This window comes from Haemaphysalis longicornis, unplaced genomic scaffold (genome assembly GCF_048455015.1).
Source record: "Haemaphysalis longicornis isolate Haplotype H1 unplaced genomic scaffold, Haemaphysalis longicornis Haplotype H1 scaffold_12, whole genome shotgun sequence".
Lineage (NCBI taxonomy): Eukaryota > Metazoa > Arthropoda > Arachnida > Ixodida > Ixodidae > Haemaphysalis > Haemaphysalis longicornis.
Genome location: NW_027526225.1, coordinates 44,984,033 through 45,010,383, shown reverse-complemented (window position 1 = coordinate 45,010,383; position 26,351 = coordinate 44,984,033). Strand labels below are relative to the sequence as shown.

The following is a 26,351-nucleotide window of genomic DNA, read 5'->3' as shown; positions in this document are numbered from 1 at the left end:
TGATAATGTACCAGACAGCTCGCATCGACACATTAATTCAGTGCAAGGTTTAGGGCTATGGCCGCCTATTGGCCGCTTCTCCAGCCCTAATTGGCTAATTGGTGTGTCATGGTTGTCGTGCCAGAAGAGCAATCGGTAGGTGAGTTACTTGCTTTGTATACTTTGCGAGACGTCTGCAACATCCGGAGACGGGGACAAATCATCGCGTTATGGCTGAAATTCACGCGTTTTAACAAGCTTTGGAGGTATGGAGCTTTGCGTTTTGGCTTCGCTAGTTGTTTTCTCTTTCAGTTGGCAACACTTACGAGTTCTCGACAGCTTCTATACGACCAGACCCGAATGAATAACTGAAGCACCACATTGCGCAGCCTTTATTCAAGATTCATTTAATGTGAACATCTTCGACAGAACTCTGTCTGGTTGGGTTAAACTTAAGTGGCAAATACACCAACCAAGGGCGTTTATTCAAAGCGGTCCCAACGTTTCGGAGCCAACTCGGCTCCTTCATCAGGGGTGACTATGTACGACAAGAAGCAGCGGTTATATAGGTGTCTTCTTCTTTTTCTTTTTTCTTACTGTATTCTTTCCCTTGCGCGTCGGAGGCCGTGGGCGTAGATGGTGGGAAGGGCTCCGAGGGATCTGTTCAGGCCTTGCCGGTTCCCTTGTATGTGCCAAGACTCAAGCAGTAATCTTTGTGAGTAATTCGTTTCGGTGCCAATCACCTGCGCGCCGTCAAAGTTAATCCGGTGGTCAGCTTTTTCGCAGTGCTCGGCCAATGCACTGCGCTGAGTGTCGGACTTGCGAACGTCGTTTTTGTGTTGGCGGTGGCGTTCCGGGAAGTTCATGGTCTCCCCAACATAACTAGCGGGGCATTGTGCGCAAGCAATTTTGTAGACGACCCCTTGTGATTTTTCTTTTGGCGGCCGCTCTTTAGGTCGAGGTATGAGCCGTCTAAGAGTTGACACTGGCTTGTGGGAGATGACAATGCCTTCCTTGCGAAGAATGCGGGATAACGTTTCGCTCGTTCCTTTAACATAGGGGACGGAAATACGGGTGGGTCGGCGTGCGGAGGGGGTGGGGGGGGGGGCAGACGGCGGAGACAGGAGAGGGGTTGTTGACCGGCGGCGTCAGTGCAGAGGAATTTCCTTGGTTGCAGCCCGGCTGGGGGAGACGGCGTTTGACGCGTCGTATGAAGTTGCTCGTGTATCCATTTTTCTTCAGGTCGGCGATTACGGCTTTTTCTTCTTTCTTCCGGTCCTCTTCTGTTGAGCATATAGTTCTGGCTCTAAGTAAGAGAGCTGAGACCACAGAAGATTTGTGGGAATTTGGGTGGCAGGAATCGAATTGCAGGTAGCGGCCGGTGTGGGTGGGTTTCCTGTATACTGTGAAATTTAGTCCGTCTGGCTGTCTTTTTATCAAAACGTCGAGGAATGGTAAGGTGCTGTTCGTTTCTTTTTCCATGGTGAATTGGATGGCTGGTTCAATCGAATTTAGCTGCGACAGGAAGTTGTCTGCTGTTGTTTCTTTGATGACACAAAAGCAGTCGTCCACGTACCGGAGAAACACCTTGGGCTTTTCGGGGAAATTTTCCAGAGCGGTCCTTTCAATTTTTTCCATTACAAGGTTGGCTGTGGTCACGGAAATAGCTGCCCCCATCGCAGTTCCACTTACTTGCCTGAAATATTCCTGCTTGTAGCAGAAATATGTGCTTTGCAGGCGGTCGCGACGGCCAGGGAAACAGGGACGCTGGTGAAAAGCGACACGACGTCAAAAGAGACGAGTCTGTCCCCAGGGTCGATCGGCACTTCGGAGACAAGTTCGACGAAGTGGCCGGCGTTCTTGACGTGGGTGGGCGTTTTGCCGACGAGAGGGGAGAGAACCTGATGAAGGAAGTTGGACAGGGCTCGAAGTGGTGAAGTTGTGAAGTCCACAATAGGCCGGAGGGGCACATCGGGTTTATGAATTTTTGGTAGCCCATAAAAACCAGGCGCTGAGCCATTCCGGCAGATCAGTCGCAGATATAGGCTTCGGAAATCGGGGTACTTCTTGAAAATGTTGGCCAGGAGTTTGTTAAGCTCCCTTTGAACTTGGGGGGTTGGGTCCTTTTTCAGTTTTTCGTACGTTGAGCAATCGAAGAGGTCTTGAACTTTGCTTTCGTAGGCTTGGCGGTCAAGCACGACGGTACAATTTCCCTTGTCGGCAGGGAGGATGACTACATTATCATCATCTCGTAGGTTACGGATGGCTGCGGCTTCATCTGCGTTTAAGTTACGTTGGTGCTGTCGGGGAATGCTCCCGAGAACGCCAATCACCTTCAATCTGACTTCCTCTCGGACGCCTGCCTCAAGACGCATAACCCCACTTTCGATGGCAGTCACCATTTTTTCCAGAGGGGGCCGGGTAGTCGTAACGTTAAAGCCATGACCTTTGGCCAAAACTTCCGTCTCGGAAGGAGAGAGTTGTCTGGATGACAAATTAACAACAAAGCTGGCACGGTCAGCGGGTGTGGCCTCTTTTTTCTTCAGTGCCGAAAGCTTGCTTTCTTGGGCTTGCTAACCAGGCAAGTTTGATTCACTGGATTCTTTTGCAAAAAGTATCGCTTCGTCTGCATCAGAAAAACATCAGGCATCCCAAGAAAGCAAGCTTTCGGCACTGAAGAAAAAAGAGGCCACACCCGCTGACCGTGCCAGCTTTGTTGTTAATTTGTCATCCAGACAACTCTCTCCTTCCGAGACGGAAGTTTTGGCCAAAGGTCATGGCTTTAACGTTACGACTACCCGGCCCCCTCTGGAAAAAATGTTGACTGCCATCGAAAGTGGGGTTATGCGTCTTGAGGCAGGCGTCCGAGAGGAAGTCAGATTGAAGGTGATTGGCGTTCTCGGGAGCATTCCCCGACAGCACCAACGTAACTTAAACGCAGATGAAGCCGCAGCCATCCGTAACCTACGAGATGATGATAATGTAGTCATCCTCCCTGCCGACAAGGGAAATTGTACCGTCATGCTTGACCGCCAAGCCTACGAAAGCAAAGTTCAAGACCTCTTCGATTGCTCAACGTACGAAAAACTGAAAAAGGACCCAACCCCCCAAGTTCAAAGGGAGCTTAACAAACTCCTGGCCAACATTTTCAAGAAGTACCCCGATTTCCGAAGCCTATATCTGCGACTGATCTGCCGGAATGGCTCAGCGCCTGGTTTTTATGGGCTACCAAAAATTCATAAACCCGATGTGCCCCTCCGGCCTATTGTGGACTTCACAACTTCACCACTTCGAGCCCTGTCCAACTTCCTTCATCAGGTTCTCTCCCCTCTCGTCGGCAAAACGCCCACCCACGTCAAGAACGCCGGCCACTTCGTCGAACTTGTCTCCGAAGTGCCGATCGACCCTGGGGACAGACTCGTCTCTTTTGACGTCGTGTCGCTTTTCACCAGCGTCCCTGTTTCCCTGGCCGTCGCGACCGCCACAAGTGCTCTCGAGAACGACGACAGCCTGAGCTCCAGGACCTGCCTCAGCGTCGGCGAGATAACGCAGCTTCTACAGTTCTGCCTGCAAAGCACATATTTCTGCTACAAGCAGGAATATTTCAGGCAAGTAAGTGGAACTGCGATGGGGGCAGCTATTTCCGTGACCACAGCCAACCTTGTAATGGAAAAAATTGAAAGGACCGCTCTGGAAAATTTCCCCGAAAAGCCCAAGGTGTTTCTCCGGTACGTGGACGACTGCTTTTGTGTCATCAAAGAAACAACAGCAGACAACTTCCTGTCGCAGCTAAATTCGATTGAACCAGCCATCCAATTCACCATGGAAAAAGAAACGAACAGCACCTTACCATTCCTCGATGTTTTGATAAAAAGACAGCCAGACGGACTAAATTTCACAGTATACAGGAAACCCACCCACACCGGCCGCTACCTGCAATTCGATTTCTGCCACCCAAATTCCCACAAATCTTCTGTGGTCTCAGCTCTCTTACTTAGAGCCAGAACTATATGCTCAACAGAAGAGGACCGGAAGAAAGAAGAAAAAGCCGTAATCGCCGACCTGAAGAAAAATGGATACACGAGCAACTTCATACGACGCGTCAAACGCCGTCTCCCCCAGCCGGGCTGCAACCAAGGAAATTCCTCTGCACTGACGCCGCCGGTCAACAACCCCTCTCCTGTCTCCGCCGTCTGCCCCCCCACCCCCTCCGCACGCCGACCCACCCGTATTTCCGTCCCCTATGTTAAAGGAACGAGCGAAACGTTATCCCGCATTCTTCGCAAGGAAGGCATTGTCATCTCCCACAAGCCAGTGTCAACTCTTGGACGGCTCATACCTCGACCTAAAGAGCGGCCGCCAAAAGAAAAATCACAAGGGGTCGTCTACAAAATTGCTTGCGCACAATGCCCCGCTAGTTATGTTGGGGAGACCATGAACTTCCCGGAACGCCTCCGCCAACACAAAAACGACGTTCGCAAGTCCGACACTCAGCGCAGTGCATTGGCCGAGCACTGCGAAAAAGCTGACCACCGGATTAACTTTGACGGCGCGCAGGTGATTGGCACCGAAACGAATTACTCACAAAGATTACTGCTTGAGTCTTGGCACATACAAGGGAACCGGCAAGGCCTGAACAGATCCCTCGGAGCCCTTCCCACCATCTACGCCCACGGCCTCCGACGCGCAAGGGAAAGAATACATTAAGAAAAAAGAAAAAGAAGAAGACACCTATATAACCGCTGCTTCTTGTCGTACATAGTCACCCCTGATGAAGGAGCCGAGTTGGCTCCGAAACGTTGGGACCGCTTTGAATAAACGCCCTTGGTTGGTGTATTTGCCTCTTAAGATTCATTTAATATGTTTTTCTTCCAAAAAAATACATTTAAAGGCTCTTGCATAAGGGCGTTACAAAGGGGTATTGAAAACAGTATACTTCTAACGTATTTATCATTCCAGACTATGAGCGGCAATCAAAGAGACTTTACTCGAGACCTGCAGCTCCTAACCATTCCAGTGGACGACTGCGAGATGTCACATGTTCTTCCCCGGCAAATTTTCTGGTGTCGTTGCCGTCTGCCTCATGGTGAGTAGTAATGAATACGTAGGCAAAGCTCACAACAAGCAACCTGTAGGCTGTCTGCCAGGTCATAACATCCCGGGACACAACTTCCGCCACACCTTCCCGGGATTATGATGGCAGCGAAACACTCTGGCCGCAACGTGAACGGGGCCGCGTTTTGAAATGGGTTGAACTTCGTGATTTTAATGAAATCAACCCACCATAAGCAGTTTAGGAAACGCTTATGAACAATTAGTTACGGAGCGTTTTTATTTGTGTTTGTCCGGCAGTAGGACTCGTCTTTTTTCTGTGCCAAATTCAGCTTTGCAGTGCTTGCTTCACGTGCAAAGGTAGGAACACAAGCTCCCCATCATGTGCTTGGGTACTCTCCCCTCCGATATCGAGGTTTCGGTATAAAATACTGTATGCCGTAGCCGGCATCCAGGTCAATGCAATCGATACCTATTCCGTCCAAGTTGGTACATTAGAGTGAGAAAATAGTGCTCCAACAGATGATTCCGTTTCGCGGCTTTTAATATCGCCCAATTCACTTCTGCGAAGCCACGGAATATTCAACATACTTCTGAAATAATCCGACTGATTTCAAAAGTATACGCTGCAGAAACAAACGAAAGTCAACAAGAGAGAGCGAACAGCAGGGCCGTGTCTGTTCGTTAGTTCCTCCTTGTGTTTCATTGTTTTTGCGCTGTTTGTTCTTCTCAATCGTACCACCTCGCGCACACGTGGGAGCACTTTGTGTAATAGAGACATCATGCTTCGATTTCAGCGATCAGTCTCAACTATCATTGCAAACCATGTCGCACCGTTGACTAGGCTACGACAGTTGAAATTCTGAACAACCTCAAGAAGGGAAACGTGCAATGTGCTAATAACAATGACGTTCCGGTGCTTTTTGTTTAAATGAGAGTTCGCTTAATTCGGCAGTTTCCATGGACTTCCTATTACCTGGTGTGGACCATAATGCGTTTATAGCTCCGATGGTCATGCACATTCGCAGGGAATATTGGCGTGGAATTTGTTTTTTTTAAGAGGGCGGGACGGGGTTGTGTTTTCTAAAAACACAAAATTCAAGTTTTGGGTGCTTAACGTGCCGAAGCAGCACATAGGATATGAGATGGGTCATTTTTTGAGTCTCTGGAATAATTTTGACCGCCTTGGTATATTTAGCGGGGCTCTGTTTTCGGCTCATTTGTTTTTCGGCGTTTGCAACGTTTGGTGCATTTGTGGCCTAGGCACGGCTGTTGCCTAGGGTTTAGACGAGCCACTAAAAAGATCAATGCGTGATTGCATAACCACATGATTGACAATTCGATCGGCGAAGTGTGCAAGCTCTTCCTAGCCAAACTCGTCGGACGCCGATCGGATGCGCGAATCATGCGTTATTTCCCTTAAACGAGGCATTGAGGCACAACGCATGTTTGGTTAATTGAAAAGATGGTCTCGTTAGTATCATAGACATCACATTTAACGCAAACGTCGCTCTAAAAAGTCATATAATTCGGAAAATGAAAATGGCCTGTCGCGGAAAGGACCGAGCCGGGACACGAACGCTACTCGCCGCTTTAATGGGACAGGTTAGAACACTATGTACAATGTTGATGATTCGAGAGGTATGTTGAAAGGGCCACTTCTTCCTTGCCGTGATTTCCAACATCACCCCGACCACGAAAAGAAGATGGTACTAAACGACTAAGAAAAATACAGCGTTATCGTTCTAAAGTACATGGGTAATTCAAAAACGAGCCGGTGTAGTCTTGAAATGAGTCCGGTGCAGCCCCAGTGCACTTGCTTCGCCATCGGTGCTTGTACCGTCTTCCCAAAGGTCGGAGTGTGGAGTTGCACGACGTGAAATGGGGCACATAACTTAACAGCGTGAGGGTTTGAGCTAGTTGGTACTCCATAGTGCAAATTTAAAGCGCAACAAATTTGTTGTCTAAATTTGTTGTGCTTTAAATTTGCACTATGGCGCACATAAGTCGCTGTATCAGCTCCACAGGAAACAGTGGTATCCCCACTAGAAGGATTCTCTTGACAGCGTTGAGACATCCTCAGGCGGCGTGGAATCCTGCCTGTACATCGTTGCTTGTGAGGTTTCACCGTTGTATGTCTCTGCATCTTCTTTGCTGCCATTTCAAGAGCGTTTCCTCTTTTCCCACATGAAAGTATGAAGACACTTCTTTTCAGGCTTTTCTCCGGGAGGTTAGTACCTCTCCCTTTCTTTCCTTCTTTGCGCGTTCGATGCGTTCTGCATTTCGTTTGGTGCATTATTTTCGCACACAGCGTACGCTCTTCTACGTTGTTACTCGTTGGAGCCTCTTCGTTCACGGTCATAGGAGAGACCTCGCGGATTAGCCTTTTTTGGGTGTCACCGCAGTTTTCTGCCTCCGCTTCCCTATGGCTGCATTGAAAATTTTCTGTTGGTGCTGAAGGCAATGACGTGCTGCTCGCAAAATAACCGATGTAGGAGTCTTGATTACGCTTCCGTTCTGGATGGTTTCTGAAGTCGGTGATGTTCTGCTTGTTATATGTTTCGTCTGTAATGCCCATCAGTGACGTAGCGGACATATCGGGAGAAGTTCCCTGCCCATTTGAACCGTAACCCTGGAACGATGTTACGTCTAGATGGTTCGCATTGCGTTTGATTCGTTGTCGAGCTGAGCTTTTTAAAGACTGCCGAAAACCGCTGAAAACCTCTTGTATTTTCCACTTCATGGTTACGACGGTATTGGCCCATGTTTCAGCACTTTCAATCTCCTCGGCAATCTTGTCTATGGCAATAAGCTCTTCGATTTGCCGCCCAGTTTCTTTAGAGCTTGTTCTTTCTCTAGCAGTGTTCTATTCCAGCTAGACAGCATTACTAGCGAAAGTGAACCAGATGAAAGATGCTTCTGAACTTGCTTAATAATTGTGGAGACTTCGTCACGTAGCTGGAGTCGTTGGCTGATAAGCTCCTTCATCATTCTCCTCAGCGTTAGTCAGTCCACAAAATCGTTGGAAGATAGGAGTTGCTTGGTACGGTCACAAAGAAATCAACCGTCTTTGCAACGTATGGATTGATTGTAGGGTTTAACGCGCTGACGCAACGCAGGCGATGAGGCGCGCCGTAGTGGAGAACTCCCAATTAATTTTGAGCACCTGAGGATCTTTAACGTGCGCCGAAATCTCGTACACACGGGCGTTTTTGCTTTTCGCCTCCATCAGAAAAGCGGCCGCCGCAGCCGCGAATCGAACCCGCGACCTCGTGCTCGGCAGCGCAACGCCTTAGCCACTGAGCCACCGCGGTGGGTTTTACAACGTATGAATGTGGTGTCTTCATCGTGAATGCATGTGCTTGAAGCTCGTTCCCCTCTGGTCGTTTCCTTGTGCTTCAAGCTCGTTCTGCGTCAGGTTCAGCGGTCCTCGCCCCATGGTTCACGTTGTCGTTGGTTGGTAGCCCGCTCAGACCTTCCACCGTTGAGTTCCCTTGGCGCGGCTCCAGACGAGGACGCAAATGCACCGGCGGAAACTTCTTCTCGTAAGTCGATGGGGCCGGCGCTCGTTAGGGTGCCTCACGTCTGTGAAAGTCGCTTTTTCCGGGTTTCGGCACCACGTCGCGGAAAGGACCGAGCCGGGAAGCACGAACGGGAGCCACCGCTTTAAATGGACCGGATGGAACACTATGTACAATGATGATGATTCGAAAGGTATGTTGTAGGGACCACGTCTTCCTCCTTGCCGTGATTTCTAACATGGCCTACCGACTCACTAGCACATTTCCCGCCATAAAACATGCGTCGTAATGTGCAGAACCGTGCGATTGGCTAAGGCTGGGCAAAGCGAACGCAAGTGAGGCAGGACGTATACGCTTGCAGAACGAGTTTTTTTGTGCTTAATTGTAATACAGATTCATTTTAGAGCAGTAAGAACAGTAGGGGAAACGAAGTTACGAAAGTACACGTAAACATAGAAGTATCAGCGTACTGGTGCATCTGTTGCGCGCACTATGCGCTTCTTTTAGCTGCACAGCATCCGAAGCGTTGGGGTTGTCTCACATGACATTTCACGATGGGCCTAAGCATATTGCCAATGGTGACGCTGTTTGTCGAGCGCACCCCATGTTTCAAGAAACGATTACATTCTAGCGTAACGAAGCAACGTAGCGTCACAGACCTAACGAAAGCAAGCCAGGTGGAAGTACGGTCAAAAACAAAGCAAACGTGGGAAGTGGTCCGGCGCACTATGGTGGCGCTATCTAGGAGCAGTGCCGGTAAACAAGGCTCCGCAGTCCGCTGTAGAGCGTAACAAAGCACTGACGTCCGCTTGAAGACCCGTCCTTGTCATGTGGTCGTAGACGCCATGAAACACGATATGGCGCGAGAATCAGAACTGTAATGAAAATTGACTAAATTCTGCGTGCTTAAAGGATCATTTGCTGCTGGACAAGCGGTGGGGGCGCTATAATACCCCAAATCTTTTAAATTAAACACACTTGTGGTTTGTTTCAACTTCCTCAAGCGCGGAGGCGCGGTAAGTGACACAAAACATGTGAATAACAGGAAAAACACATGTACAGACGAGGTGTGTTTTGTAACGTGAGCTACACTCACCGAGGCTGATCAGCTTCGCGTGGCCCCTTCCCAGCCATTCTACGCTTGCGCGAGGAGCATTGACGTCACACGGCGCACAACTGGTGCGCCGGAGCCGCAACCTCCCGGAGCTCCACCGCCACCGAGCGCGCCTCTCCGGCCTGCGCATTCCAGAGGAGTGCCGTCATAGCCGCGGCAGACGCACTGGCGCCGCCGCGTGCCCAGCTGTGCGCCTCCGTTGCGCAGTAGCGAAGTCTGACGCTGTGTCGGAGCGCCTGATAGCGCCTCTCATTTTGTGTGCATGCGAAGAGGTATCAGGGGTGGGGCAGGAGTACATATAGCGGGGCGCTGGCCAGTGTGGTATAGGCATGGAGAAGGGGAGCCAAATCGCTGCTCAGCGGTGCAGAATAGCGGAGACGCTTAACTCATCGGATCCTGAAGTAGCCGCCTGGCAATTAGCGGTTGAGCGTATTAAGAACGAACACAACAAGGCTAAACGTGCGGAGGAGACACCGGAGCAAAGGGAGGAAAGTCGTTACCTAAGCTAAGCTAAGCAAACCTAAGCTAAGGAAAGCTAAGAATAGCCCGCTGAACCTTAGCTCACGCTACGTATACCTTGGCATAGACAAGCTATGCAACTGGTAACGTTTTTCCTGCTCGTCACACGCTGTAGGGTCAGAAAGGGCATTTCGGCAATTTAAGATATTTAAACACCACCAACTAGCCAACTTCCAAGCCTACTTGTATTTTGTCTGCTTGGGCCCTTTAAAACAAGGCAGCCTGCATTTTGGATCGAAGCTTGCCATGCCTTTTTAATGGCGTTTGACGTCGCGCCAAAATGCAGTCCACGAAAGAAAACATTACAAAACGAGCTTCACAAAACGATGATGATGTTAAGCGAAGTCACATCAAGCGCCGCAACAAACAAATGCTTCCAGTGGTCTAACTCGAAGTTGGATCCCTGGTGTTATGAAGCCGACGTCTGTCCCATTGCACTATTCTGACAAGGTCGAAGCAATTTGGATTGCGGAGTTTGACTTTGACTGAGGTTACATGGGAGAAAAATTTGGGTTCTAACCATCCTTATCTTATGAAAGGGGCTTTGATTTTACAAATCGGTACTCAGCTTTGGCTGCTATGGCTTATCCGTGTACGAATTTGTACCCCTGATGAATGTAGCTGCGTGGTGGGGTGCCTTGCATAAATAATGTTTTTGTGCGGAAACTGTTTGTTCTTAAATTTTTTTTTCTAAAATTTGCCCCTTATAATTTCAAGTAGGCCTCAAAAGCTACGCCGTATATTTGACAAAAAACTGCACAGAAAAGTCAAAGTCAACAAGCGTGCCAAGGACAGGCTTCTTACGTAGAATACATACATCACTTACAGCGCGCAAATTCCCCAATAAGCGTATTAGTTCCCAGAAATCATTTCTGGTTCAGCACTCAACTTTGCATTCAAAAAATTGTCGTTGTCGTTGTCGTTGATTACATAATTATCAACAACACCCTCTTTTTTGCCACCCAGGCCGACGGCTACTGCGACTGCTGCTGTTCCTGGGAGCAATATTGTGCGGCGCTATCGTCATGCTAATCTGGAAACAACCAAGCAGCTCTATCACCGCCTCGATCACGGCTATAACCAGTATATCTGATGGCTTTACAGAGCCAACTGCTTCCGGAAGTCTAGCTACAACCACGGCGATGGACATAAGTTGTACGTTGTCTATCAGTTGGCAAGTTTTCAACTTGTTTTTTTATGTAAAAAAGCATTTTCATGTATTGCATTGCAACGCAGTAATTTTTATATCAAAGCTGCAAATTACACCCAAACGAACAGCCAGACTAAATACTGTATGCTGGCTTATTGTACAAGATCCCGCTAGCGAGCAGAATGTTTATTTTTATATGTAGAAGGTAAGAACTATTGCACATAGCGCTATCCTTATCCATCTTAGAACCGGGCGCAGATGGTACAGAGGCGTTATCGGGCTAAGAGGGTGGCTCCAATTAAAATCGATGTCGCCATCCTTTACAATGGTTTGCGTCTCCTTTGTAATGCCGCCATGCAACAATCAACTGAAGCGCGCTGGTGTGGCTGCAGCACTTTAATTCACACGCTTTTGTTTCATTATAACTACAACGTTGTACCGAGTGCTTCATGATTTCTTCACTCAGCTGCTCACTGCGACATAATATTGATAAGCCTGTGCATAAAAATATTTACAGTAAAGCCAATAATTTCTTATTAGGCGGTGCATCCCTCATGGAGCAGAAGCCGTACTTTCAATGTACTTTGAATGCATTTATACATGTAATATTTTGTGTTTTTAGCATTAATTTGTTCGCATTGCCAATGCATTTTAGATATTTTAAAAATTTATTCCACATCTATCGCCGAATTATGTTAGGAGGACAGGAAATATATGTACCAAATGTATTTCAAATTCATTGAAAACGCACAAAAAATATCATCCTTAATACGCACAAAACGTGCTATTAATGTATTTTAAGCGCACGGAAAATAGTGTTTAAATTATATTCGAAATGTGTTACTAGTTTATGGTGGTGCAAACTTAAATAAATTGGGAAAATGATATTTGAATGTGACTTTGTACCCTTCGTTACACTAAAATTCTAACTGGCTCTAGTCTGAAGATATGCTCGGATGGTTAAATCTAAACCGGCCCTGCACTGAATGGGGCCAGCAAACGGCCACAAAGAACGCGTACGCACACAGATTGGGATTTTGACAATTGTTTATTGTATACCTCATCCTAGTGGCCAATTTCGCCATTGCAATGAGCAACATGGAATGAATACCCTTCAGACATCTGCGCATGCAGCGTAGATGACGCGTTTTAAAATTGACTCTTCCGCACTTCGAAGTCTCCGAGGCGCGTAATTTCACTAGCACCTGGAATGAAAAGAAAAAAAAACAACAACCCAAAAGCATAAGTGAAACACTGCTTTTTTAGAGACAAATGCACGAAAAATAAGTCACGCCTTTCCTCTAGCGCTACGAAATTCTTTTAGGAGAATGCATTTTTTACCATCCCATTCAAAATAAAACAGAGAAAAAATCTCATTAAAATCTGGAGCGTGGTGCGGGGCTATATGTGGCAATAAAATATGGCGCAAATTAGAGAAAAAGATGCCGCTTGACAGTTGTGGGAAAGTTATCAATCATGCAGGAGGACTCTTAACGTTGTGCTGCAATATTTTCTTAGGCGCTTAAGGGGTCATTGCGGTCGTTTCTGTTTCCCAACTAACTTGGACAAACCTGGTTTATGACCCCCCAGGAATCACAAAAAATAACATTATAATAATATTAAGTACGTTTTTTGTGCATTCAGTCTAGTTGAAAAGGTAAAGAATGTTACCGTAACCATATTTTGCAGGAAAACAGTTTCAAGATTAAGCGCCAGAGAGGAAGTAAAAGGCATACATACGGCATAGATTCGCATGCGCATAAACGATGCCTTTCAACGAACGGCGCTATAATTTCATTTCGAAATAAACAAAACCAAAAGTTCGCAAGCCATCTATATAATTGCAAACTATCATACGGCAGGCACATAAGCAAGGTGATTAAAGTAAGTTAACAAGAAAGGTCCAGTTCTGCTTATGCACCTTTATTAGCAGCCCCCCCCCCCTGGTTATGTTATCAGATTCCCAACACGCCACCCAAAATTACGCCAGGGGCACCATTTCTTCACTAGCCGTCCGAGTTCTTCGCATTCGATCCCCTGCCGAACCCGTGACGGTGCTGCGGATGGCGGCCCACACCGCCTTAGGTAGTACCCAGGCTGCTCACCAGCCAGCCCGATTTCTTATACCCCGGGCAGGTGCTTCTTTTACACTTAAACATGGCGTTCCGGAAATTTACCATTGGGAACTTCTCACATACCGGGTCGTCACCCAACATTATTGCCTCCTTCGCAGACCACTTCCGCCTCTCCACCCCTCCTCTCGAGCCGAGGCTGCCCACATGTCGCGCCTTCTTATGACGTATGCATTTCCTCAAAGCACTCTATTCGTTTATCCGTACCCTCGCCCCTTTTCCTCTTCCAAGTGTCAATTTGTGTTGCGCGTCCGACACGGTCTATCACTCCCTCGATGAATGTCCGCGCAACCCCTATTCCGCTCTTCACTCCCTCACTCTTTATTCCTTTATTGATTCCTTGTTCGCAGTAAGAAAAAAAAATACTTGGGGGAACAAAACCCGCTCCAGAGAAGCTGTGGCTGGTTATAAGCCAGTAAAAACTACATAACAAGGAGTGAAAGCCCCAAGGCATGTTTCCATGGAAAACAATTTTTAGATGATAAAAAGACAGCTACAGCGCGAAACCAAACTTTCCACACCTACCCGAATCGCAGGCAGCAAGCTAATGGCGAAGAGGTCAAGCACCAATGACAACACAAAATCCGAATCAGTACAAGTAAAACAGACACGCTAAGGCAGCCCAGCCCACTGCGGAAAAAGGTGACCAGCGCACATACTATGTAGTCTCGCACACTGCAGAAAAACGGCCTACGAACACTATATAGCCGACACCATTTAACAAAAAGTGGCACCTGTGACTGGTTGTAGAAGCACATAACGCAGTGATTCAAAAGCGGAGAGAAACAGCATGCCACTACCCAGTTCACACTGCACAAGGAAAAGAAAGAGCAGTCAGTGCATGTGTCGCTTTTACGACAGAACTTCAGTCCGGCATACCGAATCAGTCTAGGGAACCTACCGCAGTGTACTTAAATCAAATTTTTTCTGCAGCCGCGCTCACTGTTGCAACCCTGCACACTGCGAAGAACAAAAACCGGTCACACTAAAAAATAAAAAAAAAGAAATTGGGCACATCACACGTGGAAAAGCACCTCTTGATAAACAGCGCAGGGAACGAGACGAGGAGTAGAAAGACACTAGGTGACTCTTGTCCTCCTATAGCAAAACATGAGCGTCTGTTCCCACACAGCCATCGTCCCCGACAGCAACCCACCCATCAAGTGTACCCAGATCTTCATCAACAATGAATGAGCGAACTGCGCGAGCGGAAAGACGTTCCCCGTGTAGAACCCCTCTACCGTAAAGAAGATTGCCGGCGTCCAGGAAGGCGATAAGGCCGATGTGGACCGTGCCAGGGCGGCAGCAAAGGCTGCTTTCCACCTCAAATCCAAGTGGTGCAGCATCGACACCTCCGAGAGGGCGCTCTACCTTCTCAAGCTCGCCAAACTGCTGGAGCGCGACAGCGAATACATCTGCAGGCTAGAGACGCTGAAAAACGGCAAGCCCTGCACGTACGCCCAGGCTGACGACACCTGCTTGAAGCACCTGGGTTACTACGGCAGTTACGCCGACAAGATCCATGGCAAGAACCTCCCCGCCGATAGCAGCTACTTCACTTACGCACGATTGGAGCCAGTGGGAGTCTGTGGTCAAATCCTTCCATGAAACTTCCCCGTGGTGCTCATCATCAGGCAGAGCTCTCCGATGCTGGCCGCCGGCTGGGTGTGCGTGGTTAAGCCCTCCGAGCAGACCCCGCTTACGGCACTGCACGTGGCCCATCTGCGGAAAGAGGTAGGTGTTACTCCTGGCGTCGCGAACGTCATCCCGGCACATGGACCCACTGCTGGCCCCGTTATCTTGGAGCACCCAGATATCAACAAGGTCTCCTTCACGGGATGCACCCGCGTAGGCAAGCTGTTACAGGAGGCTGCTGGCCGGTCCAAGACCGAGAGGGACAACCGAGAGCTTGGTGGCAAGAGCCAGCTCGTCATCTTCCCGGATGCTAACCTCGATGAGGCCACCAGAATCGCTCACCTCCACGTATTCCTCAACATAGGCCAGTGCCGCGTGGCTGCTAGCCGGCTGTGCGTGCTTGAAGACATCTACGACAATTTGTTTGCAAAAGCTAAGCAGCTGGCAGCGTAGCTGTGGACCAAAGTCGGCAACACCGACAACAGTGACCAGAGACCGCAGATCGACGACGAGCAGCTCCAGAAGATCCTTGGCCTGATCTAGCCTGGCAAAAAGGAAGGCGACGAGCTGGAGATCGGTGGTAACCGGTCTGGCAGCCAGGGCTAATTCGTCGAGCACAATGTATTCATCAAGGTCACGGATGATATGAAGATAGCGAAGGAAGACATTTTCGGCCCCGGCCAGCAGATTCTCGAGAGGGTGAAGACCATGGACAAGGTCTGCGTCGTGTCAAAAACACGTCACATAGCCTTGTCGCGGCTGTCATCACCAAGGGCCTGAACACTTCCATCCCGTTTGCCGATGGTGTTCAGGCTAGCACCATTTCGGGGAACACCTTCCTTGCTGCCAAAGTGAAGGCTCCATTTGGTGGTTTCAGGCAGTCCGGTCCCCACCGGGAATGCAACGAGGACGGTATCACGAACTATATCGACGTTAAGACGGTTAGGATTCAGACCCCGCACAAGCACTCGTAAAGTTCGCCACGGCGCTCTGAAGTCATCTTGGTGGAATACAAAAGCGCTCAAAAAACAAGGACGAAGGAAGAAGCAGACAGCACGGCGCTTACTCGCAAATACTCGTTTATTGAAAAACATACACTGTCTACTTCTTCCTTCGTCCTTGTTTTTTGAGCGCTTTTGTATTCCAACAAGATGAACCCATACCAACTAGCCCAACTTTTCGTTCTTCTGCTCTGAAGTCGTTTGTCTTCCAAGGTACCTTGTTTGTTTTGTACCTGCAACCTGAGCGTTTTTATAAATAGAATCTGCAACAGTGCTCGTCCCGTGTCTTTCTGCTCATCGTCTCTTTCCCTGCGCTGTTTATCATGATTCCAAACAAACTGGCCCAAATTACCCTTTTGCTGAAGTACCTCTTGCTTCGGGGTGGTGGATACTTGTCAGACTTCAGGCAGTACCTTCGAAATAAACTCAACCATTTTCGTTGCAATTTTAACGGCTACACACTCGTTCAGTATTGTTCGTAAGGGTCGAGGTTTTAGAGCTTGTTTAATGTACAGAACTTCTCTTGTAAAATCAAATAAATAGTGAGAAACAGAAGGTGGGTCCTTTCCACAGAAGCACTGACCGTTGCCGTCGGTTGTAACCTATAAAAATAATCTGGGAGTTGTCCATGTCCAGTGATCAAATGAGTTAGCTTTTTGGGTGGAGGGGAGAAGTAGGGAATGACCAATGCGTTGGGTATGCATCTGTACAGTTCCGTGTCGGTATTTTCCATCAACCGCCTTCGCTGCCACTGCAGGTGGCCCTCTTTTGCTTATCTTATTCTGATCATGCGTTCGGACAGTTTACCGCGGGCATCGTCTCCGCTCGTAGCCGCACTTGTCACTAGCACGTCCGCGAGCTCGTTACCCAAAACACCCGAGTGTCCCGGTACGTGATAGAGAAGGACACAAATAGCATTCGCGAAAGAAAGGATGGCTATGTTGAATTGATTAAACGGGTTATCAAGAGCGGTTAGGACACAATGGCTGTCGGTGTAGAGGTTAACCGGAGAAGAAGGTGGATTTTCAAGTAATGATGATGATGAATAAATCCTTATTTGTCAAGCTGGTGCAGATGTTAGGGCAGCCGCCCGGTGGGGGGCTTCCCTATTCCGGGATACCCTGAGCTCGGCTGGCGTCCAAGCCCTCTTCACCAATTCACGCTGGATCCCAAGGTCCGGGCTCAGACTGAAGTAGTTTTTTCGGCGCTATTGCTTCTATGTCGAACAAAGAGGTTGGGCTAACGAGACGGTAACAGCACCCTGCTGTAATGAAATCACCCCCAGACATGATAACAAAGCCAGCTGGTGCCGGCATTCTTATCATGTATAGGATCCATGTGTATAGGCGTGTAGGCCAGGGATTCGTAATCTGTGGTTAGCGTCAGCAGCAGTAAGCATCTCACTGCAAATTCGAAGAAATCTGGCTTGATGAGTAAGAGAGTCAATGAGAAGGTCAATGTCAAAAGGTTCGTAATTAATTGAGTTGAACGTGATGCATGGTCGCCCAGAAAACAGAGAAAACACGTCTAGGTGTGTTTAGAAGTAAGATGTCAACCTATACCTAAAGATATCAGATACCTATAGAGCAGCCATTCGTCATGTACGCCCATGTGACCGCACACAGTGTAGATCTTAGAAGCGAGCGCACTCTTGACCGAAGCATGTAGTGCTAACTGGTATACCACCACGCAGGAAGAGCATACGAAACGGCCGGCATCACAAGCAAATGATGTAACAAGTGATCATGACGTCTATTTACAATGGTGTGCATAACACTGAAGCGTACCATTGACACCGCAAGTTTTTCGACGACGGTTCGGAGGTTATTGACGTCCGCGACAAAGGTTAAATGATTGTCAAAAACAACCACAAGGAGCCTCATCTAAGGCACATATCCTAACGACGTTCTATAAAGTCTCACTGTGGGTTTTTGGATCACTCCTGGTTCTTCCCTCGAAACCAGTAAACACGAAAAGTTCGTCCGATTAATCCTAAGTTTGGCTGTTTGGTTTCAAGTGGTAATTCTATCAAAGGCTTGATGATCCGCTGTTTCAAGCTGCCTTTGCGTATTCTAGGTATGACAGGGATCGTGTCATCCGCATATGTCTGAAGGTATACGTTATCAGGCATCCGAACAGAGAGTAGATCACGGATATCAGCATTTCATATTAGCGGGCTTAAAGGTGAACCTTGTCGGCTTCCCTTTGTCGGTACGGGGGTAATAGTCCCGGAATGTGAATGAAAAGAAATAGTTCATTCCCCCAGAAAGGAATGCGAAAACCGGTAAATATTGCTAGGGCAGCGTTGCCACGGGGAAAAAATATAGAAGCCCCGGATGCCAAATAGAGTCAAATGCGTAGGCTAAGTTTAAAGTTATGACCAACGATAAATTTCCTTTATTCCTGCGTTCTTTGAGGGAGCGAAGGCTATCCACCAATGCGGTTGTCGTATTGTTCCCCATGGTAAAACCATTTTGGTGGGGATGAAGGAGACCAGATTGATGAAGAAAGAAGTAAAAGCGGGAGTTTTAACATCCTCTCTAGCAGCTTGTGCAGCATAGATGTAGGAAATTTTTTTCGGTACGAAGAGGGTTGATGTCGTGACCTTCGAGATTTTAAAAGGAACGTAACAAGGGCCATTTTCCGCTGGGACGGGAAGTGTCGAAGCTGAAGACCCGCGCCAAACAGATTGAGGGAGGACGTTGAAATGTGGGTAATAAATAGCTGAGTCATAATAGTAGCATACCGTCAAAGCTAGGGTTTAAATTAGAGTGAGGACGGCGGGCTGCTGCTCGTAGTTCCGTTTTGGTGAAGTCGACATCTTGGTCTAGAATAAGGTCGGCAGATTCTATGGCGCCAGTAGTGAAACTGCCGTCAGCTTGTAGAAGGGACTGCACACCGCCGAAATGCGCTCTTCAAAGGGACGTCTGAATCAGCATCTGCTTGTTTCCCATAAACACGCCTGTATTGCTGCAGTGACCTTGGCTTCTTCTATGTGAATCCTGTAGTCCCCGGGGGCGAGATGTGCTTCGTGACGTGCATCCTTGCATCGCTGAAAATGCCGCCGTAGTACACGTAGCGCAGACTGCTCCTTACCAAGGGCATCAGTCCACCAAATGTTTCCGCTGTTTCTTTGGGATGCCCTTGTACTTCTTTTTGACACGATCAAGTTTGGTATAAAATCTCTGAAATGCAGCTTCGAAAGCTTGAGGTGTGGCAATGTTTAAAGGATCGATATCATAAAACAAAGGGTTAGTTGTCAGGCGCTCAATCATGTGACATGTAGCCGCTTTTGTTAGGCGTTTCTTAGAAGTGAATGTAACTGACAGAGGGCCAAAACAATTAAGCGATGGTTCGACAAAGAGGGCGTGTAATGTTCTTTCCAATGGTGAGCACTTTCCCAAACAGGGCCAAGCATCATTGTCAGGCCAATTCACGACTGCATACTGATTAAGAAATATCAGCGGTGACGTCGGGTCATTGAGCAGCTGCAGTCCTTTGCAATACAGAAAATGGGCTAACTGCTGCCCAGAAGTGTTTCAAACGGTGCAACCCCACAAGCGGTTTGGGGAATTGGAATCCCCCACTAGTATAATAATAACACAATTGTACGCCCGATAACATCGCTCAGCAAAGTTAATATGTAATGGAGTGGAGCGGGCGGAACAGAATATGTAGCCCTTCCCTCCCTCAACGTTTGGGAACAGGCTGTGGGATACGCAGACCTCAGCCGATAAGAACTGGTCCTCGACGTATCGGCCGCCTTCTGAGCCATTTCAACTCCTGCGCCCTAAAATCAGATATCCAAATAAAATTGGTTTCTCTGCCTCTCCCGTTACGCCAAGAACGGCTACTGGGAAGACGTGGCGAGCGCATCCACAAATCGTCTGGTAACCAATTAGCGTCGAAAGTTTACCCTTTTCAGTGCATTAAAGTGAAACACTATTAACCAGAAAAAGATTGCGTCACGTGTTCAACCACCCCCGTTCGTGCAGGAGGAGGAACCGTTAGGTAACTTCCAAGCGTCAAAAGGCTTTATGCACCTCGAAAACACTGGGAGGTTCCTTATCAGAGAACCGGTACTATCTAAGCGCACGAAGAATGATGCGGTGCGATGCTGACTTGGTGAACGAGAATGCTTTATAGTTAGCTGACCACACACTTACGTCATAGACTTACGGGGGAGAATGTTTTAGCTGGGCACAAAAAATTACCCCTGTTTAATATCATTTGTTCTAAAAGATTCCTTCAAGTCAATTTGAGCAGTTTATGTGACAAGATTTACTGCAGCAAAATTTGATTCTGAATTATTACCAAACATTTTTCCACAAACTCCTGGCGTTGACAGGGGGTGAAAAGTGATACATTTGTTGTCGTGCACTCTGCGGAGCTCCGGTAAGAAGAAATACAGAATTATTGGCAATCACCACAAGTGGTGTGTAACCATGCAAGCTGACCATGTCTTGTACTTGAAGAAAGCAATGCGGCGAGAATAAATTGCATTAAATGAGACCAGCACTTACAGCTGGTTACGTAATGAAATGTACCCGCAACAATGGTTCAGTGGCTGCGACACCATGCTACTGTCACAGAGATCGTGAATGCCGTATTTGCACCGGAAGCCATTTGTTGAATCGAGGCAAACAGAAAAAACTCCGCCGTGTCGAGATATCGGAGTGCGTTTAACATTTTTTGGTGGTCTCCATCATTTGTGATCCTTTATATGCTGCTTCCCTTTCCGTTCAACTCCGGCACGCTAAACTCGAAAAAAAAAGTTTGTTTGAGAATTCTTTGAGAAGCCCATTTATTTGAGAATTCTTCTTTTTCACAGGGACAACTTGTCCGAGCCAGCAGGAGCTCAGAACATCACTTCACTTCAGTCATTTGGACAAAGGACTGCTTCAGAAGCTTCTCAGTTCGAGGAACACCACTCTGAACATGGAGGAAGAATCGTGGTACGCTGTTACGGGTGGCGTGCACGTGTACTCAGCGTTTATTACAACTACCATAGTGCGCGCTATACACGTCGTAAGCCTCGTCCAGTTTCGTGACAGTAATGGCACAGAAATCGAACCCCCTCCATTAGTTTGTGCAGTTCGCTCATCACTTGGAGTTACCGAGCACGAAGCGCGCATCCGACCCGTCTGGACATGGCTAGAGCCACGACTGAAGAGTGCGTTTATTCTGTGTCCACCCCCTGTTGTTTTTGAAGACGACATACAAGTGTCTATCTCTGTACGGGGCTCTCGGAAAGGCTTACCGCTCTGGATCCCAGTACATCGCTTTCCAGAAAAATCTGAAGAAAAGTGCTGCGCGGTGTGCGTCAGACCGATATTTGGTCCTGCCATCAGTCTTTGGAAGGTCGCCGAGTTTATAGCGCATTATAGGCTCATGGGTGCCCGTCACATCTATTTTTATGACTTGGAAATGTCGGACGATCTCAAGGTTCTCCTTAGACACATGCAAATGAAAGGGGTTGACATTACTGTGGTGCCCTTCAAACTCCTAGTTGACAGCTCTGACGTCCACGCGCAGGGCCAAATGGCCAGTTTGTACGACTGCATGTTTCGGTCGCTGTCTAAGAGCGAATACTTCATCCATGTCGACATGGATGAACTAATGGTTCCCTTGCAGTACTCTAATATTCCAGCACTGGTTTACGGCGTAGAAGCCACCAAAGGGACGGACGTTGTAGGGAGTATTGTGGTTCGTAGCACATATTACTGTGCCGAGTATCCCCTGAGACCACTCGCCATGCAATATCCTCTAGCACCCCTCCAAACAAGAATGTTCAGTATACACACAGGCTACGTCCCATATGACGATGTCACAAAGTATCTTGGACGCACGAGTACCATTTGCAACGCTGGCGTTCATGACGTCGAAGAACATTGTGGCCATTTTAAGAGTGTTCTTGCACCTGTTTCGATGGCTGTTGTTAACCACTACCGGCGATGCTGTGAATTCACTTCGTTTGACCCGGTGAAGAGGTGGGGTTTCAGACTGTGGACTCACAGTGAACTGCTTGTGGACGACATGGTTGAGGAGCGCGCCGACTTTATTGAAAAAGAACTTGAACTCCTAGATTTGCATTCAGTTCTGCCGTCAATTACTCGTGTGTAATTTATTAAATGGGCCTATGAAACTATTTACAATCTTAATCCGGTCACTGGTTTGTAGCGCAGGTTATGTTTGCGGTGCATTTCATCTTCGCTTTCTCCAACGGTTTAAATAGACGGACAACAGGTTTTTTGGAGTATGCACATTCAAATAAAATGCGACAAATCAAATCAAATTCCAAATCAAATGCGACCCTTAAAACACTTTGGACGTAAAAGGTTTTTCTAATAGAACCCTAGAGCATTTGAAAGAGAAATTTTTAGATCTACAAGCTTTACGCACACTTCAAACGGAAGGCTAAGAACAATGTCAGTGAGCCATGCGGCGGTATTTTCGTAACTGTACCTGAGGTGAAAAAAGCCATTGAAAAGCTTTCCCCTGCAAAATTTATAATAAGGAATGAATGAATTTATTTTTTTTGTTACAAGAAATACAAAGGAGAGTACACTTGCACGCGTAGCTTCTTACACCTATATGTCGACACCTGAATGCCCGCTGGTGGGGGTGTGCGGGGACTTGGCAGAAGAGACATGTAGAAAAGAGAGTAGAAGCAGTGCGAAAGAATATACTGAAATGCAGTTTCTACTTTTCCTTCATGCAGGTTTTTAATCACGCATTGTATTCGACGGAGCTGTTTGTTGACGTACGCAAGTGCCAAGTTCAGTCATTACATGCGTAGCGTTTGGGACTCGAGAAAGTTCATTGCCGATATCACCACGAAATTATTTCTCAAATTCTTTCTGTTTTCGTCACTATATAAACAGCTGCATTTCATATGAGCTAGAGGACATGCACTCCTCAAATATCGGTGGAGGAGGAGGAGGAATAAACGTCCCTATAAAGCAGTTCGCCTTGGGGAAGAGTCCTTATTCCAGGACCCCTTGAGACCGTCCGGCTTCTTGAGCCCTCTTCACCAGCCAAAGCTGGTCATCAGGGTCCGAGCTGGTCAGTGCTCTCTCCCAGTGCTCAGGGGAGGGGAAGGGCAGGGGGTGTAGGTTGGGGTTCTTCTCGCAGCCCCACACAATGTGGTAAAGCGTGCCCGGAGCCTCACAGAAGCGGCATTCCGAGGAGTAGAGGGTGGGGGCCAGAATGTGGGCTCCAGTTGGGTGGGGAAAGGTGTTGGTTTGGATGCATCGAAGGTGGTGTTCTTGCTCTTTTGTGAGGTTTTTGTGTGGAGGAGGGTACATTGTTCGCTGCAGGCGGTAGTGCTGCGTGATTTCTGTGTATGACAAAAGGGGACAGACACGCCACTGCTCGCCGAACTCCTGACTAGCCCGGTGTGTCAAATCTCGGGCATGCTGGTGGGCAGCTTCGTTGCCGGGGACGTCGGCATGGGCGGGAGCCCAAATAATCCTTACACGGTGTTGTGGCGGATGCTGCAGTAGAATTTGTGTGGCGCAGGGTGAGAGGAAGCCGCTCGAGAATGTTCTGCATGCTTGTTGGCAGTCTGTAATGATGATCTCTGCAGGGGTTTGAGCAATTGCTAGGGCTATGGCCACTTGTTCTGCCTGTAGTGCATGGGTGGTAGGAATTGATGCACTTGTGAGGAGGGCTTGAGCTGTAGTTACAACAGCGGTCATAGCTCTCCTCCCGGGATAGGATGCTGCGTCCGTGTATACTGTGGTGGAGTTTTGGCCGTACCGTTTGAAGATTGCTTTCGCTCTGGCATCTCTGCGATCCTCGTGGTGTGTTGGATGCATGTTCCGGGGCAGTGGGGCCACATCAATAAATTGGCGAATCTCATGCGGAAGCTGAGTCGCATCGGCCTGTGGGTGTTGAATCGGTGAGCGCAGGCATAGCTGGTTAAGAATTGTCCTGCCGGTGGAGGTGGAACTCAGACGTAATAATTGGTTCATGTGATGAGCTTCGAGGAGTTCATCCAAGGTATTACAAACTCCCAAGTGTAGTAGTTTCTGTGTCGAGGTGCTGACAGGTAGTCCCAACGCCAGCTTGTATGCCTTGCGTATGATAGTCTCTACCTTGTCCTTTTCAGCCTTCGAGAGCACAGCGTAGGGGATGGCGTAAGTAATCCTAGAGATGACAAAGGCTTCGACTAGCCTTAGCACATCCGCCTCTCGCATACCTCTGGTTTTTGTGCTGACCCTGCGGATCATGTGGGAGACTTGCTCCGTGGTGTGCTTAAGTCGGTCCAGCAGTTTGGTATTGGAGCGATCCGCTTGTAGAAGCATGCCTAAGATTCTCACCTGCTGAGTTGGAACAATAGGGTGGCCATCCACTTCTAGGGAGATGGTTGGCGACCCGGGCGGGAGTTTTTTACGTGGTGACACGATAAGCAGCTCAGATTTTTCCGGCGCACACGCTAGGCCACACTGTCGTGCGTATTCACAGACAAGGTCGGCTGCCTGTTGTAGGTTGGTCTCCATTTCCCCCAGTGACCCAAGAGTGGCCCATATGGTGATGTCATCCGCATATAATCCGTGGTGTATGCCTGGAATGGCATCCAGGAGCGGAGGGAGGCCTACGAGGGCTACATTAAACAGCAACGGGGAAAGGACCGCACCCTGGGGTGTGCCCTTGTTGCCGAGAGAAATTGTATTAGACTTTAAACGTCCCACCTTCAGAATGGCTTTTCGGCCGTCGAGGAAGTCTCGAATGTATTTGTAGGTACGTTCCCCGCAGTTAAGGCCATTCAGTTGTTTAAGTATGGCCGTATGACTGACATTGTCAAACGCACCTTTTAAATCTAAGGCTAAGATGGCTTTCGGGCTATCCCTCGAGCATTTCAGCATAACCTCTTCCTTCAGTTGAAGGAGGATGTCCTGCGTGGAGAGGTGATTGCGAAATCCACACATGGTATGTGGGAACATGTTATTTTGTTCGAGGTACTGCTGTAGCCTTTTGTGGATGACGTGCTCTAGAAGCTTTCCTAAACACGAGGTTAGGGATATCGGGCGCAGGTTCTCGGTGCTCTGTGGTCTTCCGGGCTTCGGAATAAGGCGCACCTCTGCCGTCTTCCAGTCTTCCGGAAGTTGGCCCGACCTCCATACCGTGTTCAGGTGGGCGGTGAGTTCAATGATGGAATCATCATCCAAGTTCGCTAGAAGCTTGTTGGTGATGCCGTCCACCCCTGGGGCTGTGTTGCGTCTGATGGTCTGTAGTGCCGCTTTTACTTCATAGATGTAGATGTCTTCATCCAGTTTGAGATTTGGCTGTCCCGTGTACGGCGGTAGTGGCGTTTTCGGATGGACGGGGAGGTACCTGTCCAGGAGGGACTTCATGAGAGCACTGGAATCTCCTGGGTGCGACTGAATTATGTTTTGCATGGTTTGGTTTGAATCGGTCTTGCTTTTTGAAGGGTCCATAAGATATCTGAGCAGTCTCCAGGTCTTTGAGGTACTGAGTTGGCCCCGGAGACTGTCGCAAAGGGATAGCCAGCTTTCTTTGCACAGGTGAGCCGCATAGCGGGCTGCTTCTTCTGTTAGAAGAGCTATTCTCCTTTTCAAACGACGATTAAGGCGCTGTCGTTTCCAGCGTTTGATGAGGCTTCTTCTCGCTTCCCATAAGTGGAGGAGGTGAGGGTCTACACAGGGGGTTGTAGTAGTTGTCCGAATTTTTTTTGTGAAAGAATTCATATCATTCCGGAGTTGGGTAGCCCATTCCTGTAGAGTGAGCGGTGGGTTGGTTGCACTGTCGAGTCGGGCTTGTTCCCTTCGCTCACGAATGTTAGGCCAGTCCGTGAGGCTCGCCCTGCCCAGAGGAATAACGTATTCTTCTCCTAGTATTGTCGTGGCTAGGATCGAATGGTCACTTCCCAGGTTTTCCCCGGTGTGAGACCACATAGCCGTGACGTTCCCCGAAGTGATGGAGAGATCAGGGGACGTGTCTTTGGAGACGCTGTTACCCATGCGCGTGGGAGTATGCGGGTCCGACAGCAGGATGCAGTTTTCCTCTTCAAGGATGGAATGCAAAGCGGTTCCTCTCTTGTTGGTGTAGCTGTATCCCCACAAAGGGTGTGCCGCGTTAAAATCTCCAACGATGATGAGCGGATTAGACAGTGCAATGCGTTTTGCTTGCTTGATGACGAAAGAGAGGTTTGCATCTTGGCCTTTTGGACGGCAATATATGTTTAGTAAATAAAGGCTCTGCCCCACTTTAACTTTCCTCGGG

The 26,351-nt window shown here is 48.3% G+C and overlaps 1 protein-coding gene and 1 pseudogene across 1 annotated transcript; both read left to right on the top strand.

The window, feature by feature from the left end:
* On the top strand, positions 1-23,248 carry LOC144162583 (uncharacterized). Its single transcript, XM_077693175.1, has 4 exons — positions 1-139; positions 4,939-5,065; positions 11,152-11,340; positions 20,935-23,248. Exons 2-4 carry the CDS (start codon positions 4,942-4,944, stop codon positions 22,224-22,226), a joined length of 1,605 nt encoding a protein of 534 aa, XP_077549301.1. The 5' UTR covers positions 1-139; positions 4,939-4,941; the 3' UTR covers positions 22,227-23,248.
* On the top strand, positions 14,578-16,076 carry LOC144162171 (aldehyde dehydrogenase 1A1 pseudogene; annotated as a pseudogene).
* Positions 23,249-26,351: the final 3,103 nt, after the last annotated feature.

Coding starts and splice junctions, on each gene's coding strand:
- LOC144162583 (XM_077693175.1), top strand. CDS start 4,942: ATGAGCGGCAATCAAAGAGACTTTACTCGAGACCTGCAGCTCCTAACC. Junction 5,066..11,151: donor TCGTTGCCGTCTGCCTCATG/GTGAGTAGTAAT, acceptor TTTGCCACCCAG/GCCGACGGCTACTGCGACTG. Junction 11,341..20,934: donor CACGGCGATGGACATAAGTT/GTACGTTGTCTA, acceptor TCTTTTTCACAG/GGACAACTTGTCCGAGCCAG.